The 18,660-nt window shown below is 32.2% G+C and overlaps 1 protein-coding gene across 1 annotated transcript in view; it reads left to right on the top strand.

Annotated features, from left to right (window-relative positions):
• The window catches only part of Bltp3b (bridge-like lipid transfer protein family member 3B), an 87,587-nt gene that overhangs the window by 57,726 nt on the left and 11,201 nt on the right, over positions 1-18,660 (top strand). The window contains exons 13-19 of the mRNA XM_076854999.2: positions 2,792-2,985; positions 4,686-6,181; positions 6,567-6,742; positions 11,934-12,076; positions 13,020-13,170; positions 16,107-16,360; positions 16,700-16,808. Coding sequence (XP_076711114.2) covers positions 2,792-2,985; positions 4,686-6,181; positions 6,567-6,742; positions 11,934-12,076; positions 13,020-13,170; positions 16,107-16,360; positions 16,700-16,808 — 2,523 coding nt within the window. The remainder of the gene's footprint in view (positions 1-2,791; positions 2,986-4,685; positions 6,182-6,566; positions 6,743-11,933; positions 12,077-13,019; positions 13,171-16,106; positions 16,361-16,699; positions 16,809-18,660) is intronic.

Here is an 18,660-nt window from a genome sequence, read left to right as displayed (position 1 = left end):
AATTATAATTCCATTCTCTAATCTGTACATTGTTTTCTAAAACAAAAAAATTACAAAATTCTTTTCTAGCATTTTAAATCCTAGCCCCTTCATACTTTGTAGTAAAATTTCTAAGTTATGTTTAACTTTTTAAATTTAATGTGGAAATTTTCAAACATAGACGAAAATAAATATTGAACACCTGTATGTGGGAGTCGGTTTGCAATTCTCAAGTTACTTGATCTCTATTTTAAACAGTATTAAGCAATCTAACTTTTTTAAAAGAATATTATTTTTTACCATTGTGAAAGTAGAATAGACTCATTACATTTAAAAAGGAAAATGTCAAAAATAAAAAGATGTCAATAAGCCTATAATTAGAGACTTCTGCTAAAACCTAAATATATTCATATCTTTGTGTAATAAATACCATAGAGTATGTGGCTTAAACAACAATTTCTCACAGTTCTGGATGATAGAAGTCAGAGAGATCAAGGGTAATTTTTTTCTGAGGATTCTCTTCTTGGCTTGTAGATATCTGTCTTCACATGGACTTCCCACAATGTGTGTCTGTCCTGATATCTTATCTTATAAGGACATCAGTCATGTTGGACTAGGGTCTACCCATATGAACTCATTTTGCCCTAATTCTCAGGTACTGGGGGTCAGGAACTTCAACATAGGAATTTGGGAGGGGGAATATAATTCAACCTATAAGTACAGTGTTCATTCTCTTTTTAATGTATGTGTTTCTTTTACATATTTAATTTATATCCTGCCCTTTTTCCTTAATAACATGAGCATATTCAAGGTTTCTACAAACCCATTTTACGCATCTCTACGGCTAGGGATGTACTCAGTGGTAAAACCCTTGCCTAGCATGTGTAAGACTCTGCATTTGATCTCTAGCACTGCAGAAGATTCCCCCAATCCAAAAAGATTTCTTTTCATCTACAAAGTGATCTGTTTTATAAAGACCGCCCCCCCTTCCTGTTGTTCAGTGTAGTGGGTTCTTTCCTCAGCCTTGTGCATTGTTTCTTTGTTATAGCCTTGGGTATGAGTTCTCTAGTATTCTCTTTGGCTACTATCATTAATCACACAATCTGAACATTGATATTTCCTATCCTTTCTTCCCTTCCAGACCGTGATACAATCTCTTCAGTACCCTACTTCCTTTCTCTGCTCCCAAAGACAAGCATTTCCATATCACATTGTACATCTTTGAAAGACTTGAATTATATCTTTTTTGGGTCTCATATCTGTCTCATGTAATAAATTGTATGTATGAGTGCTTTTTAAAAAATATTTTTTATTAGTTGTAGATGACACAATATCTTTATTTTTATTTATTTATTTATTTTTATGTGGTGCTGAGAATTAAACCCAGGGCCTCATGGGTGCGAGGCAAGCACTGTACCACTGAGCTACAACTCCAGCCCATGAGTGGTTTTTTAAAGGAAACAAATCATGCTATATTCTTTTTGTATCCTGTTTAGGGTAATGCACAGAAAGTAGTTGACATTCATTGAATCTTTGCTAAAGGAAAGAGAATGAATAATGTAAGCAAAATAGTCATATGTAAGACATTGTTACAATATTCTTTGTCTTCTGGTTTCCCACACTGGATTTATTTTCCTTAAATAAATTTGATCTGAAAGTTTTAGATACCCATACTTTCAGCTTTGGTAGAAGCAAATATATTAGAATTTTTGGAATAAAAGATCTTCACTAGCTGGGGTTGTGGCTCAGTGATGGAGCGCTTGCCTAGCATGTGTGAAGCACTGGGTTTGATTATCAGTACCACATATAAATAAATGAATAAAATAAAAAAGTCCATTAATATCTAATCAATCAATCAATCAATCAATCGTCACCATGCTGTATTTGAAACACTAAATGAATAGCTTTGATGATAGAAATAGATGTAGATTTTAGAAAGTGATATATCTTTTAATTGTACATGTTAGTTTATTTTGGGAGACCTATGAAAAAGACTGTATTTATTTAAATACTCAAAAGATAACCTGAGTTTTACCTAACCTCAAGAATTTATTCTAAAACTTGATTAAAATGGGGAATAAAACCATGCATATTTCCAATTCTCAAGGAGTTCTGCCTAACCTACCACTTTCATGGGAAATTGTTCATTAGATTGAAAGGGTGCGGATTAAGAGTCAGACAGTAAAGTCCTCCTAGAAATGTCATTGAAGACCACAACTTTAATGTGATTCTACATCAAAATGGTAATATTTTTAGAAGTTTGCTTCTTTGTAAATATAACTTTAGAGAAAGAAATCTAAATAGCATTTCCTATTTGTACATTTAATTTTAGGATGCTCTAGTGGTTCAGTCAGTTAGTGCATGGTATTTAAATGTTTTAGATTAAGTTATGTATTTTTTTTAAGTTAGTAAAGCATATAAACTTGTCTTTGTCTGTGTTTGATTTCCTTTACATATTCCCCTTATTTTGTATATAACATCTCAATTTCTTTTTCTTTTTTGGTATCAGGGATTGAACCCAGGGTCGCGTAACCATTGAGCTACATTCCCATCATTTTTATTTTTTATTTTGAGACAGAATCTTCCTAAGTTGCTTAGGACCTCACTAAGTTGCTGAGGCTGGCTTTGAACTTGTGATCTTCCTGCCTTAGCCTCCCCAGCTGCTAGTATTACAGGCATGCTCCTTTATGCCTTGCCTTATTTTAAGAGCAAATAAAGTGTGTTAAAATATCTTTTCTTTTATTAAGGAACATTTAAAACTGTCTGTTTATTAATATGATCTAAGATATTATTATTTATTTCTTTTTTGCAGTTCCATCTCCCAACCTTTATAGCCAGCTGAATGCATTACAGTTTACTGTGGATGAAAGAAGCATTTTATGGTTAAATCAGTTTTTGTTGGATTTAAAACAGAGTCTTAATCAATTCATGGCAGTTTACAAGTTGAATGACAATTCAAAATCTGATGAACATGTTGATATTCGTGTTGATGGCTTAATGTTAAAGGTATTATAAGTGACTGTAAGAACAAAACCATTTTTATGGAAGAAAATTTGGCAGCTTTATAATTGCCAGGGTATAAGATGTATGTACAGATATAAACATTATGAAGTTTCAGATTTAATTTTGATTCTCAGTCATAGAAGTTTTAAGGGACTGCTTTTTTTTCCCCCAAGTTAGTGTATTTTTCAGGGATTTTAAAAATCTTTCTCTAATTTCCATCCATTTGAAGGTGAGTTATAGAAGTAAGATTTAAATTAGTCACTTTTTATCACCTCAGAGCTGATAAAATTTTTTTCTAAGAAATATAAATTATATAATGAAGCTTTTAAATTATGAGTTTTTATTTTTCACATTTATTTTGTTATTAATACCCAAAGATAGCCAAAAAATAACATTTTTTAATAGCCAAGTAGCTGGAAATCTGAATTGTATAAATATTTATGTTTTAAAGGAAAGAGAGAAAAAAAAAATCCCAGCTAGTATAGTTTAATAAATGGACTTATACATGATGAAATTATCAGTTTCTAGGTCTGTTGCTAATAAACTAAATTTATATACCTTTAATCTCTGCTCTGTACACTGTAGAAAAGATTGTCTCAAAGATCTTATATAATTTAACCAATAAGGGTATGTTTTATGACCTTTAAATTATTATTAATTTTTTTGGGGGGCTACTGGGGATTGAACTCTGGCACTCAGCCACTGAGTCACATCCCCAACCCTATTTTGTATTTTATTTAGAGACAGGGTCTCACTGAGTTGGTTAGCAACTTTTGCTGAGGCTGGCTTTGAACTCGTGGTCCTCCTGCCTCAGCCTCCTCAGCCTCTAGGATTACAGGCATGTGCCACTGTGCCTGGTTTTTATTTTATTTTTCTTTTTAGACGGAATTATATAATGTCTTTACATTTTATGAGTATGAGTAGTACTGAAACAAGTCAGTTTTACCTCTCTGATAGGTATATTTTGAAGACTGGATTTAGTTAACCCTTGAGAATTATTTTAATAAATAGTTTAACCTGTCCTCTTAAGTTTATTTTCTTAATAGTTTTCTTTCAAAAAAATGATTCTAATGATATCTATATAGTCATTTCATTCATTCTTCAGCCCTCTTCCAAAACATCTGTATGTGGAGTACCTTTCCACATTTGGTACTTTTTCTGTATACTCAGGACATGTAAACATTTTGTAATAATGATTTAATTCAATTGTATTTTTTTTCATTTTTGTGATTTATTTTGTGCGAAATATATGTTCTATATACATTATTAACTCATGTTTTCTTTTATTTTTTTAAATTTATGTTTTAGTTATAGTTGGACACAACATCTTTGTTCTATTTATTTATCTCTCTCTATTTATTTATTTATTTATTTGTATGTGGTACTGAGGATCAAACCCAGTGCCTCACAACGTGCTGGTCAAGTGCTCTACCTCTGAGCCACAACCCCAACCCCCTCATGTTTTCTTTTTAAAGAATGTTGGTCTCTTCTCAGTGGCCAATCACATAAATACCTTTCAACTCAATTTATAAAGATACCTGAAAGGTAGCAAATTAGTGTTTAACATCTAGATAGGAAAGACCTTTTTTTGGGTGGGAAAATGTCCAGAAAAAGAATTTGTAGCCTAAGTTGTGTTCTTAATTATTTTATTTTCAAGATATATGGATTTGTAAATTGAACTAGATTACTTTTTTTTCTTCTAGTTTGTCATTCCTTCTGAAATGAAATCTGAATGTCATCAAGATCAACCACTTGCAGTTTCTATTCAGAGTTCTGAAATGATTGCCACAAATACAAGGCACTGTCCAAACTGTCGACATTCTGATCTAGAAGCTTTGTTTCAAGACTTCAAAGATTGTGATTTTTTTAGTAAAACATATACTAGTTTCCCCAAATCTTGTGACAGTTTTAGTCTTCTACATCCAATTTTTCAGAGACATGCTCATGAACAGGATACTAAAATGCATGAAGTCTATAAAGGAAATATTATCCCCAGATTGAATAAACACACTCTTAAAACTTCCGCTGCCATGGATGTTTGGGCTGTTTACTTTTCTCAATTTTGGGTGGATTATGAAGGAATGAGAAGTGGAAAAGGACGACCAATAAGTTTTGTAGACTCTTTCCCTTTATCCATCTGGATTTGTCAACCAACAAAATATGCAGAGTCACAAAAAGAGCTGCATGCTTGTAATCAAGTATCTCTAAATACATCACAAAGTGAATCTAGTGATCTGGCTGGCCGACTGAAGCGGAAAAAGCTCTTGAAGGAGTATTATAGTACAGAGTCTGAGCCCTTGACAAATGGTGGTCAGAAACCTCCTTCATCAGATACATTTTTAAGATGTTCTTCTTCATCATTGGATGCAGATATTCATGTCCTGGTTCACATTCACAAACATGTCAGCATGCAGATCAATCACTACCAGTATCTACTCCTGCTTTTCCTACATGATTCACTTATTCTGCTTTCAGATAATTTAAGGAAAGACGTAGAAGCTGTGACTGGCAGTCCTGCTAGTCAGACATCCATTTGCATTGGAATTTTACTTAGAAGTGCAGAATTGGCTCTTTTACTACATCCAGTGGATCATGCAAATACTATGAAGTCTCCTATTTCTGAAAGTGTGAGCCCAATTGTTCCAGATTATTTGCCTGCAGAAAATGGAGAATTTTTGTCTTCAAAAAGAAAACAAGTTAGTAGTGGTATAAATCAAAATAGAAGGGTAACTGTTAATCATATGTCAGATAACAGATCTATGAGTGTCGACCTTAGCCATGTTCCTTTAAAGGATCCTTTGCTTTTTAAATCAGCTAGTGATACAAATCTGCAAAAAGGTACTTCTTTTCTGGACTATTTATCAGATAAACATTTAGGCAAAATAAGTGAGGATGAAAGCAGTGGACTTGTTCATAATAGTTCAGGGGAATTTGAATCAGAAATAATTGAAAGGAAAGATTTGTCTTGTGTAAGTTCAAGTAGTGTCTTAAACTCCAGAGAAGACTCAAATATGCTGTCATTTGATAACGATGGTAATCAAACTGTTCTTTCAAATAGCTTAACTACTAAAGGAAATGATACCATAGAGTCAGTCTTTAAAGCTGAAGACTTGCTTTCAGAAGCAGTTTCATTCTCTGAGAACCTGGAAAAAGAAGAGGCACCCACAGTTAAGACACTTAAATCACAGTCATCTTTAAGGTAACAATGTTGGAATTTTGGGAGATTTTTGTTTTGCTGAGTGTATGTGTATGTGTGTATATTTTGTTTTGGGGCAGAAAATCTCTTGACAAAATGTAATATTGTTAGAGTTATCAGAAAATAGATTTTTCTAAAAATGAGAACCCTTTGAGCTTATTACACATTTAAATATAATTTAAAAACTTGTGGATACTATGCATATATTTTAATTTTGTTAGAAGTATTTTTAAGGTAGAATTCTTCACTCTAAGTGTGATACTTTTATTTTTCTCTATTATATACATGAAGTGCATTGGTTTTATTTGTGACTTACCAGTGGTTTTCATATATTTATAAAGTAATGTAACTATCATGTGTACTAATTTTCTATTAATTTTATTAACAGTGGAAAACCTAAGGAACTTTTGCCATCCAACCTGGCTCCACTCTGTGTTTCTTATAAGAACATGAAAAGAAGTTCCTCACAAATCTCACTGGACACCATTTCACTTGATAGCATGATTTTGGAAGAACAGTTGTTAGAAAGTGATGGAAGTGATAGTCATTTATTTTTGGAAAAAGGTAAAACAACACAGTTTAACAGTTCTTATGTATAAACAAATCTTAGAATCAAAATTATAGTTAAATATTTTCATTTACATGCAATAACTATTAATTATGTCCTCCCCAAAAGAGTCATTTTATTTATACAGACATATGTAGAGTATGTATTTCTATTGGTTATATCTATGTTATGTTTTTCTATTGGTTATGTATTTCTGTTGGTTATTTCTATTGGTTATTCCATTTCTTCTTCTTTTTTTTTTTTAGTTCTAAATGGACACAATACCTTTGTTTTATTAATTTATTGTTATGTGGTGCTAAAGATTGAACCCAGTACCTCAAACATGCTAAAACAGGGACTATATCATTGAGCTACAACCCCAGCCTTTCCATTTTTCTTTTAACCAGATATTTCTTTCTCTCTATAGCTTACACCTAGCAATCATTTGCATGCAATCATTTAGATCATAAAGTAGCCAATATGAAAGCTACCAACCTTTATTTCACAGACTCCTATACCTTTTTTTTTTTTTTTAAGTTTTTTTGATATTTATTTATTTTTTTTAGTTTTCGGTGGACACAGCATCTTTATTTCATTTTTATGTGGTGCTGAGGATCGAACCCAGCACCGCGCACATGCCAGGCAAGCGCGTTACCACTTGAGCTACATCCCCAGCCCAGACTCCTATATCTTGAAATTTGGTTAAGTGGGCCTAATATGCTTGACAGAAATATATGATTCCCTATTTCATTCAGAGGTATGCAGTACCCAATAAAGGCCACTATAAGTGACTTAGGAAGTAAGAAATGTAGTCCCGTCAGTAAGGCATTGGTGTCTTTGTGAATAAAGGTAAAATTGTGGACCATAGTCAGAGAATTGTTGCCACAGACACAGAAACATGGGAAAACTGAGGCCAATTGAAATTATTTTCTATTTGAAGGGAAATAAGCCCCTTGGTACAGCTGAAAACAGCTTAGATAATTAATAATGCAGTAATATATAGGTAATAGCATAATAAGTATTACTAGATACTATCTCAGTTCATTTTGTGCTGCTATCACAAACTACCACAGGCTGGGTAATTTGTAAAAGAACAGAGATTTATTTTTTTGTAGTTCTGCAGACTGGAAAGTTTAAGACCAAGGCCCTGGAGGATTTGGTTATCTGGTGAGGGTTATATCCTTAGGAGGGAGGAGTGTCACGATCTCATGTGATAGAAGGCAAAAGGCACAAGACCCTAAGTGAACCTCTTTTAAAAAGCCCTTAATCCCATCCCCCGAGGGAGGGGCCCTCAGGACCTCTGGACCCTTGACAATACATGAATTTTGAAAAAGACATATTCAGATCATAGCAGGCATTTAAATAGTTTATTTCATTTAATTTGAACTGCATCCTTATAATAATAGTAGCTAACATTTATTTAACACATTTTGTCTGTTTTGACACTATTCTGTATGCTTTCTATTATACGGTAATACATTTATCCCTCAGAACAATCAATAATGTGCTGTTATCTTCGGACAGGTTAAGAGACAAACCCAAGGTAACACAGCCAAGTAAGTTGTTTAAATCCAAGTATTCTGATACTGGAGCCTTTATACTAAATTTTCTCAAGCCTGTGTGAGGTATAACCATTTATTCTCACCCTCATTTTACAGTTATGGAAACTGAGGATCCCAGATGTAAAGTCATTTGCCTATAGTCACATAGGTAGAGCTGGGATTGTCACTTTTTGCTTGTTCTAAGCTAATATTGAGTAGGTGCTTACTATACCATTTATCATTTTAAGCATTGTACATACTGTATTTAATCTTCAAATAAATTTGAGACAGGGACTATTATTATGTCCATTTTAAAGGTGAAGAAAACAAATTCTTAGGAGGCTAAACAGCTTATCCAAGGTCACATAATAAGGGGTAGAGTTAGTATTTGAACACAGACTCTTTTTAAGCTTGAGCTCTTCTATCTGACCAGAATAAGTCTTTTTTAAAAAACATTTTTATTAATTATCGATGGACCTTTATTTATATATATGTGATGCTGAGAATTGAACCCAGTGCCTCACACATGCTAGGCAAGCGCTCTACCACTGAGCCACAACCCCAGCCCTAGAATAAGTCTTCTTAACCACATGTATCCTTTACATAAAACTCAGAATAAAAAAGCTGTCAGCTAGATCCCTGTTCACTATCACTTCATGAGAGATCATAGTTCGCCTGCCTTATATGATAGATGTCATTTAGCAGCAATATCAAACACTTATTAAACATCCTAATTACTCTGTCAACTGCTTTAAAATACAGTGTTCTATTTAATCCTCAAAACAACCATATAAGGGATTAATGTATTGAAGTTTACAGTAATTAGGTATCTAGTTCAAAATTAGATAGCCAGGAAGTAATAGAGGCAGATTCATCATCTAATCTGACTCAAGAGCCCAAACTTTTAATCACTATGCAGACTTGGGGAATGATTACCATGTGTAAACAAAAATCCCTAATCTAACCCTCCTATAGGTAATTCATAGCAACCTCCTGTTCTGCACAAAGGTTGATGAGATACTCATGTGGGTCATACAAAACTGTCATAGATTTACAGACATCTGTAGTTCCCCTCTTCCCTTGATAGTGTAAAATCCTTCCTTAACAGGATTTCAGTAATTTAATACAAATATTCTTAAGAAACAAATGTTCCTATGGCAAATATCCTCACTTATTCTCAAAAACATAGTGCATAGAGATTTTTTTCTAATAATTAAATAATTAAAAAAATGACTACCATTCAGTGTTGAAAACTTGGAAAATACAACTGTATTTGTAAAATTACCCAAAAGACTCTTATTCTGGAAATAGTCTATTCTGTGAATTAACACGTGTACCTATATAAATATATGTGTGTATATATATGTATTTGTCAACTTATTAAATATGATTATATAACTATTTTTATTACTTGTATTTCCTAATATTATGTAAACTACTTTGAAAATATTTTTAACATATATAAAATTGTAATAGAAACGTACCATTAACTTTTAGGCATTTCCCTAATGTTGGATATTTAGATTGTTGATAATTTTTCACAGTTAAGAAGATGCTATCATGGGCTGGGGATGTGGCTCAAGCGGTAACGTGCTCGCCTGGCATGCTCGGGGGGTGCTGGGTTCGATCTTCAGCACCACATAAAAATAAAATAAAAAATGTTGTGTCCACCAAAAACTGAAAAATAAATATTAAAAAAAAATTCTCTCTCTCTGTCTCTCTCTGTCTGTCTCTCTCTCTAAAAAAAAGAAGATGCTATCATTAATGTCATTATTCATACATTTTTCCTACTTTTTTAGTTCCTAGCTCAGATTCCAGCAGTATAATATTTTTGGGATCTTGAAAAATATTGATTTTTGTGTGTAACATTTAAATAATATACATTCTTAGTTCTCTTGAACTCTTAATTATTCTGTTTATGTTAAGAGGAATTGATATTCACTAAGAGGAGACTCCTGTGGTTTTTTTTTTTAATTTTATAGGAAATGTATGAATAATCTTTTATAGATGAGGAAAAAATCAGATAATATGGAAATATCTACAGTAAAAATTGAAGATTCCAGTTTAACATCACCCTGAATACATCCTTGATATCATTCCTTCACTCCAGATGTAACTACTATTAACTTTTGATATATATAGTTCCAGACCTTTACCTTTGTGTTTTTATATACATATGTGGGTGTCATACACATATACACATAGGTTAACAAACATGCCTATATATTTGTGTGTATACATGTTTATGAATATGTATATAAATACTTATAAACACATAGCTGGACTCCAGCCTACCACAGTCTAACTCCTAATTTGTCTTCTTACATCTGCTCATGACCATTTGTAGCACATTCTTCATTCCATGGGCAGAATGCACATTTCATTGTGTTATTTTCCAGTTTAATCTTGATCATTTTACATTTCTCTAAGGCTATTAAGCTTAAATCCTCAATCTTAAATGTTCCATGTGATTTGACCCCTGGTTCTTGTGTTTTTACATGTGCTTACTACACTTCAGCTATATTGTAGAATACTGCAGAATACTGCAGCCTTTGACTAAGTTTCTTATAAGACCCCCCACCTTGGGATCTTGTACCTATGCCTGGAAAGCTCTTTTTTTTTTCCTATATACTTCAGCAAAACTACATAATCAAAGATGCTTCTTAACAGGCTGGGGTTGTGGCTCAGTGGTAGAGCACTTACCTAGCATGTGTGAGGCACTGGGTTTGATTCTCAGTACCACATTAAAAAATAAAGTAAAATAAAATAAAGATATATACATATATATAAAGAAGCTTCTTAAACCTCTGACTGTGAGGAAGGCCCTTTGAAATGCTTATGTTGGCTCCTCGTATCTCAATTGTATTTACATTCATTTTATGTGGTTCATTCATCTAATAGATAACCTAGGTTAAAAGCCAGTTATATAGTAGTGGTGAATATAATAATAAATTGGGGCTTTTGTTTTATTTGTCTTTGGGTTTTCTAATCTACTTTTTGTAATAATTTATTTTATGGTCTTTTCAACTATGACTCTGTGATGTACATAAAATTTTTTTAGAATTTTACTATAGATAAAGCTGGTATGGTGACTTATGCCTGTAATCCGAGCAACTCAGGCAGAAGCAGGATCACAAGATCAAGGCCAATCTGGGCAATTTAGCAAGATCCTGTCTCAAAATAAAAAGAACTTGGGATATAGCTCATTGATAGAGCACTCCAGGTTCTTTGATCAGTATTAAAAAAGATTTTTAAAATGCAGATAACAAAACCCAAAAAAGCTCACTGGGAAATTTAGGCAGCTATATAAGGGTGGAAAATCATCATATCAATAATTATGATAGTTCTGGAGCTATTTACTGTGGATAGATAGGGGGACACAGATGAAGCTGACCAGGAACCAGCACTGCACCTAAAGTGGGAAAAACACACCCTTGTGTTCAGTAGTGAAAGACTCTTTTTTTCATACTGAATTTAAGACTTTAATATCTTTAACATTTTATTGTGGAAACTATTATTATTTGCTAGGTATTTATAATCTAATTTTCTTTGCTTATTTTTCAAACAAGGCTATGCTTGAGAAGGAGTTGGTTAGATAAAAGCAACATTGTTGGTTCATATGTAAAATTGATTTTAACTTATTATTTATTATTATTTTTAACTTCAGACATTAAAAGGAACTCAACTACAAATTACCAGAGCCCAGCAGAGAGTCTGAATACCAGTGCAACTCTGCAGAATTATGGTGAAATTTCTCCAGATGCCATTAGTACAAATTCAGATGGTGCTCAAGAAAATCATGATGACCTGGTAATAATTTCAGAGGGATTCTATGAAAAGAAATGCTCCCAATTTTATTTCATATTTGAGATGTGCACATTTTAAGACATTAATATATAAAAGAATTCTTTGATGGTAGATTTACTTTGTTCCTTCTACCTTTAAAAATGTTTCCTTCTTGCTTAATTAACTTTTTTTCTGTGTTTTACTTTTCTAAATTTGTTTCTTTCATATTGAGGAAGGCAAAGTATTTGTCTTTTATTTTTTGACCTATATATTTCCTCTTTTAAAATATACTTCAGAAAGTTTGATGACAAGGAAAGTAGTCTTTAAAATAAGGGGCTTTCTAAAAATGAAATGTTACTTGTTTGTTTGAAACCCTTCTGACCCAGTAAAAGATTTTATGAAAGACTTAAAACATATATTCTACCCTGCTTTTTTTAGTGAAAATTATTTTACATAGAAATGTAGCATAATTAATCTTTTCCATTGAAGTGTTTTCTTTTGACTGAAAAGAAGCTGAAGTTTCTCAGTACCTGTTAAGTATCCCTTACTTAAGAGGATTTTGGAATATTTGCATATATATATATATATATATATATATATATATATAAAATGAGATATCTTGTGATGAGACCTGAGTATAAACACGAAATTCGTTTGTTTCATATATGTCTTATACACATAGGCTGAAGTTAATTTTTTACTGTATTTTTAATAATATTGTGCATGAAACAAAAGTTTCATCATGTGGAATTTTCCACTTATGTCATCCAAAATGTTTTGGATTTCTGATCTTTTTAATTAGGGATGCTAAACTAGTATAATGTAACAACTGTGGTAGGTCATAAATATATTTTTGGTTTGATAAGTCATAATTGTATCTTTAGAGGTTAATGCTTATTTTCTTTATTTCTTAAATTTTATTTTGAATTAGTTTATATGCTAATTTTATTTATGCAATCATTAATAGATGTCAGTTGTGGTGTTTAAAATTACTGGAATTAATGGAGAAATTGACATCCGAGGAGAAGATACAGAAATTTGTCTTCAAGTGAATCAGGTGACAACAGATCAGTTAGGCAATGTCAGTCTTCGGCATTACCTTTGTAATCGTCCAGTTGGTAAGATTTTTTTTTTTAAGTTATTTTTCATACCAAATATCTAATGATTTAAACTTTTTTTATATCTTATATATGGCTCATCAACAGTTCTTCATTTCATATAGTTGAAAACAAGGAAAATTGCACTTATGAAAAAATTTACTGTTATATTTGCCATATGTGCAGAATTCTATATCTGATATAATACATTGAAAAAATACAGTTTTGTATAATATCAGACAAGTGTGCTATCCACCTCACATCCAGAGAATGCTGCAACATGTGCCAATTATCCATAAGTCATTGCCATAAAACCCTTTGTTTTTCCTTTTCTTTTGGATTTGTTGTTGTTGCTAGGTCTTATAGTTTACAACGTGTCTGTTCTTCAATATTCAGGAATTTTATATTAGAAGTATAAATCCTAATAACATGTAAAATTGGAGCTTGGGTTGTGGCTCAGTGGTAGAGCGCTCGCCTTGTGTGTGCGAGACCCTGGGTTCAATCCTCAGCACCACATAAAAATAAATAAGTGAAATAAAGGTGTTGTGTCCAACTACAATTAAAAAAAATAAAAATAAAAACATGTAGAATTGAGGAAGCTAAGTTTTTATTTGAAAATATTTCATAGTTGGCAAAATATAAAAAAGAAGTGATTTGAAATAATAATTGAAAATCTAGATCTTACTGTATACTCCATCCAGCACTTTTCAAATTGTACTCTTATTTCCAGTTCGTTTAATACCATGTCCTGTTTTGGAATGCCTTATATGTGTTGGTTATATAGTTAGTGCTAATACTTTATTTTGTCTCAACTTTCCCAGTTGGTTTTTTGAAGATAAGAAAGAAAAGAAAGGAAAAGGAGGAAATGGGACAGGAATACAGAGTTAAAAAAAACTAACAGAGAATTTAGTTTGAACATTTTATACAATAATAAGCAATACTAGCAATGATCATGTTTGATCAACACTTTGTATACATTGTTGTGTATACACCTGAACACAATATTGTAAAATTTTTTTATGTATAATATGTGTATCTTAGATTTTTTTCATAGGAAAACATGGCACAGTAGTCCCATGGCATAAGGGTAGTAGCGAGGAGTGATTTGGTAAATATTTTGTTTTATCTCCACTCCAAAACATTTTTTTCTTTTTTTGTGCTGCTAAGGATTGAACCCAGAACTCACACATGCTAGGCACATGTTCTACCTCTGAATTGTACCTCCAGCCCCACCAGAATATTCTTTTGTTTGAAATTAATTCTGGATTTCAAACAAATTCTGGAGTTGGTATATATATGTTTGTATGAAGATATAGATGTAAATATCTGTGTAGATAAAAAAAAGACAAAGTAAAATCACATTAACCAAGTAGTTTGTTGTGAATTTCTCTTATTACTAAATCAGCAAGTTAACGCTTATTCTTTTTTTTGATATAGGAGAGAGCACTAACTATTATCAGTTTGTGGCTGTTTCTTTTACTTCTTTTTAAAAAATTAAAATATCTGAGTTTTAAATACTTAACAAATTTCAGAATTATATATGATATTATGTATTTATTTTGAATGTTAATAAATGTTACTACATTAATTAAGAATAATTCTGTTCCTTAAAGCTTTAAATACAACTTTCTACCTTGAGTTGTATATGAAGACCTATCTGTGGTACATAAATGTACATATCTTTAAATTCATGCCACCACTCCCTTACAAAAATGTATACATTTGTCCTCTATAAGACTGTTCGTATTCATGCTGAGGGAAAATAAAGTCTTTCCATCACATAGATTTAATTAGTTGAGTCTTCTTAAGATGACCCTTGGGATAATTAAATTTCATACCTCAAAACCAGAAATGACTTTGCCTTTCCAGAACAGCTGGTTTGTTTTTAGCTCATGAGTTTTTTTAATTCTGAAATTGGTCATATTTTTCTCTTTGTTTCTAATAAGTTCATTTTTCACACACATTTAGCACACAAATATAAATAATATATTTTGAGTTGTTAACCTTATCACCTATCTTCACCTTTTCTATCACTTTCTTACTTGTCTCCTTTATCTGATATACCATATTTATATTGCCTTCTATTTATTTTGGAACTGAGTAGCATAGAATAAAATAAGAAAAATAGTTACTATGATTGTCAGTTTGCAAGTAAATTACTTCAGGGATTCCACTAATAATAGTTTTTTTTTTTTTTAAATTAGATATTCTGTAAGAGCTTTATTAAAATTTAAAATACTTTTGAACTTAAGTAATTATATCTCTGTAAAGTATGTGAAATTATATATTTATATTTCTCTGTATGTATGTGTGTGTATTCTTTAATTTCAGTTTTAGTTTTATGAGGTTTTCTCTATTTACTTTTCTATTATTGAAGGACCCAGTTTAATGAAAAGGTGTAAAACCTCAGGCTTTTGCTACTTCTTGAGAGATGGTTTGAGTCACTTTAAATGTCATGACTATTTCTTCATCACAGTTGTCATTATGTTGTTACAAATGCATAGGTAGATATACAAATACACTCTAAGTATCTGAGGTATATGTCATATCAGTTTTATTATGATATGTTTTTTCTTATTTCCAAAAAACCAGAAATTCAGAAAAGTCAACATTTTTTAAATTTATTTTTTAGTTGTACACAGTACTTTTATTTAATTTATTTTTATGTGGTGCTGAGAATCGAACCCAGGGCCTTGCACATGCTAGGTGAGCGCTCTACCGCTGAGCCACAACCCCAGTCCCAGAAAAGTCAACATTTTTGTAGTAGAAAGGTTGCCTAGAAAAATTGGAATTATGGTATGCATGGTGTATTGCTTAAGTTAGGGGTACAATGTTAAACTATTTCATCTAGGATTGCTTTAATATACAAAGGGATTATAACCTCTTAATGACAAATAATAGTGGTATTTTTGAATAGCTCCATAAAGTGATGTTTTTTTTATGTTCATTTTCCTTAGGTTCTGTTCAGAAAGCTACACTTCATTCCAAATCCTCTCCTGAGATTTCTCTGAGGTTTGAAAGTGGGCCTGGTGCTGTAATACATTCTCAGCTTGCAGAAAAAAATGGATTTCTGCAATGCCATATAGAAAATTTTAGTACTGAGTTTTTTACATCTTCTCTTATGAATATTCAACATTTTTTGGAAGATGAAACTGTTGCAACTGTCATGCCAATGAAGATAGAAGTTTCTAACACAAAAATAAATTTAAAAGTATGTTAAAAGATAATTTTATAATTTCAAATTACACATGTTCACATTGCCTACCTGGACTTTGACTCATGTCTAAGATTTTGCCTTATATATATAATACATACTTTATTTAAGAAAATGAATCTTTTGGTCTTTATGGTGAATGATACTGAGATTCTTAGAAATTAGAGAATGGTATAGTAGAGCTGGTAGTTTTCTTATTTTTATCAAAGCATGTATAGATGTATTTCTAACTCATTAAAATTTAGTAGACTAAAGTAATGTTTATATTAAATTATTATTTTAATTTCATTATTTACTTTAACCAGAACATGCCAGTATTATGTCTCTTTCCTGTAGGATGACAGTCCTCGGAGCTGCACAGTCTCTCTTGAACCAACTCCTGTAACTGTGCATATTGATCATCTTGTGGTGGAGAGAAATGATGATGGCTCTTTTCATATAAGAGGTATATATGAAAAAATAATTTAAAATAATTTAAGCTGTGTGTAGTGGCACATGCCTATAATCCCAGCAAGTTGGGAGGCCGAAGCAGGAGGATTGCAAGTTTGAAGCCAGCCTTAACAACATAGCACGACCTTGTCTCAATATAAAAAATAAAAAGGGGCTGGGGATGTAGCTTAGTGCTAGAATGCCCTGGGTTTATTTGCCAGTACCACACACACAGACAAACACACTCAAAAAGAAAAATAATTCAAATGATCACCTCAGATTTTGGACTTAAATTATTTATGTGCTGATTGTTTCTTTTCACTCATTATTTATTTTGAATATATGTATATATGTAGTAGTAGATGATTGAGGGACACTTTCAGTACATTATAATAAAATAGTGTATATAACTCCTTCATAGTTGGTTTAATACCTTTTCTACAAATGTGTTTTAAATGAAAGTGTGAGAGGCTTTCATGATCTTACATGACTCTTGATATTCCTTGTACTGTTTTGTTTTTAAACTCTTTCTTATCTCTGTTTTCCCCTGTTCTTTTCTATATACTCCCCTAACCTGGTGCTGTGCTTGTAATGGGACTTGCCTTGCAATTTTACATCTCCATGTTCTTCTTCATTAGAATTACTCATCCCCTATGTAAATTAATCCATCATTCCAATGTTATTTCAAGCTTTCATTTTCAGTGATGCTTTCTTTATAATCTGACGAGAAATCTTATAATGCTTATAATAATTTCTGTACATTAGTTACTTTATAGTACATCGCTGGATATTTATTTCTCTGTCAATGCTTGTATCACCACTCTAACAAGATTTTAATATATCTAATGTGAAGATCTTATAAGGTAGTGTGGAGTAGTAGAAAGAGTGTGAGTCAGTAGTTAACAGATGTTTTAGTTCTAGTTATCACTATTTTAGTTGCTTGTTGAAGATGAAACATGAGTGACTGATATATGTATCTATTTCATCTCCTATCAAAAACCTCATGAAAAGAAAATGGGAAAACAATAATAAACTCATTTACAATATTGCAAAAGAAGAATAAGTATCACCAGGGGGTCATATATTTGTTAAAAAATTCAACAGAGAGCAAACCACAGAGGCAAAACTTGATTAGTATGTGGCCATAAACTCATGAAAGATAGGACTATTACTGAGGTCAGAACATTTTGAAAGGTACATTTAACTTGACTCTCCCCTCTGGAATTTGGGCTTAACTGGAGACTCTCAGATTGGAGTCAGGCCAGCAAAGAACAAGATGGCAGCTTCATTACTGATAAAATCTCAGATGGGGAAGGTAACTTAGGTCTTTGAGAAGAAAGGCTTGATGCACAGCTATCTTCCAAATGTTTTAGCTTCCAAAACTGTTTCATAGAAAATGCAGAACAAAATGCATTTTTTTATAGGCAAGTCATATGCCAAAGTAAGAAGAGACTGAACGGCACATATGTAGTTCTTTTTTTCTAAACTCATCAATCAGGTAAGTCATGCCTTCTTCCCTGGGAAGAGGTGAGAGTCCAAGAGAACTCTGCTAGGGAAGTTCCTCTTCAGAAACAGGAGAAATCTTCCCACCAGCATACTGACATTAGAATGGGATACTGAACAGTAGCATCTAGACATTGCTTTTTGAAATCTTTACCTGTATTTCTACTTAGTAGCAGACTCCAATAGGGTGTGCATATTGACTAAGGGTAAATTCTGCAGCTTTTAGGCTCCAGGAAAGAAATGACTCGAGTTGATTAACTTGGCTATTTAATTCAGTGGCACAATCCCACCTCTCTTACCCACAACCACTGGAGTTCATCTACAGCAAATAGAATCAGCATCTATAGTCAAGAAAATGGGATAGA

The sequence above is a fragment of the Callospermophilus lateralis genome, chromosome 4 (assembly GCF_048772815.1).
Source record: "Callospermophilus lateralis isolate mCalLat2 chromosome 4, mCalLat2.hap1, whole genome shotgun sequence".
NCBI lineage: Eukaryota > Metazoa > Chordata > Mammalia > Rodentia > Sciuridae > Callospermophilus > Callospermophilus lateralis.
This window is presented reverse-complemented; position numbering and strand designations above follow the sequence as displayed.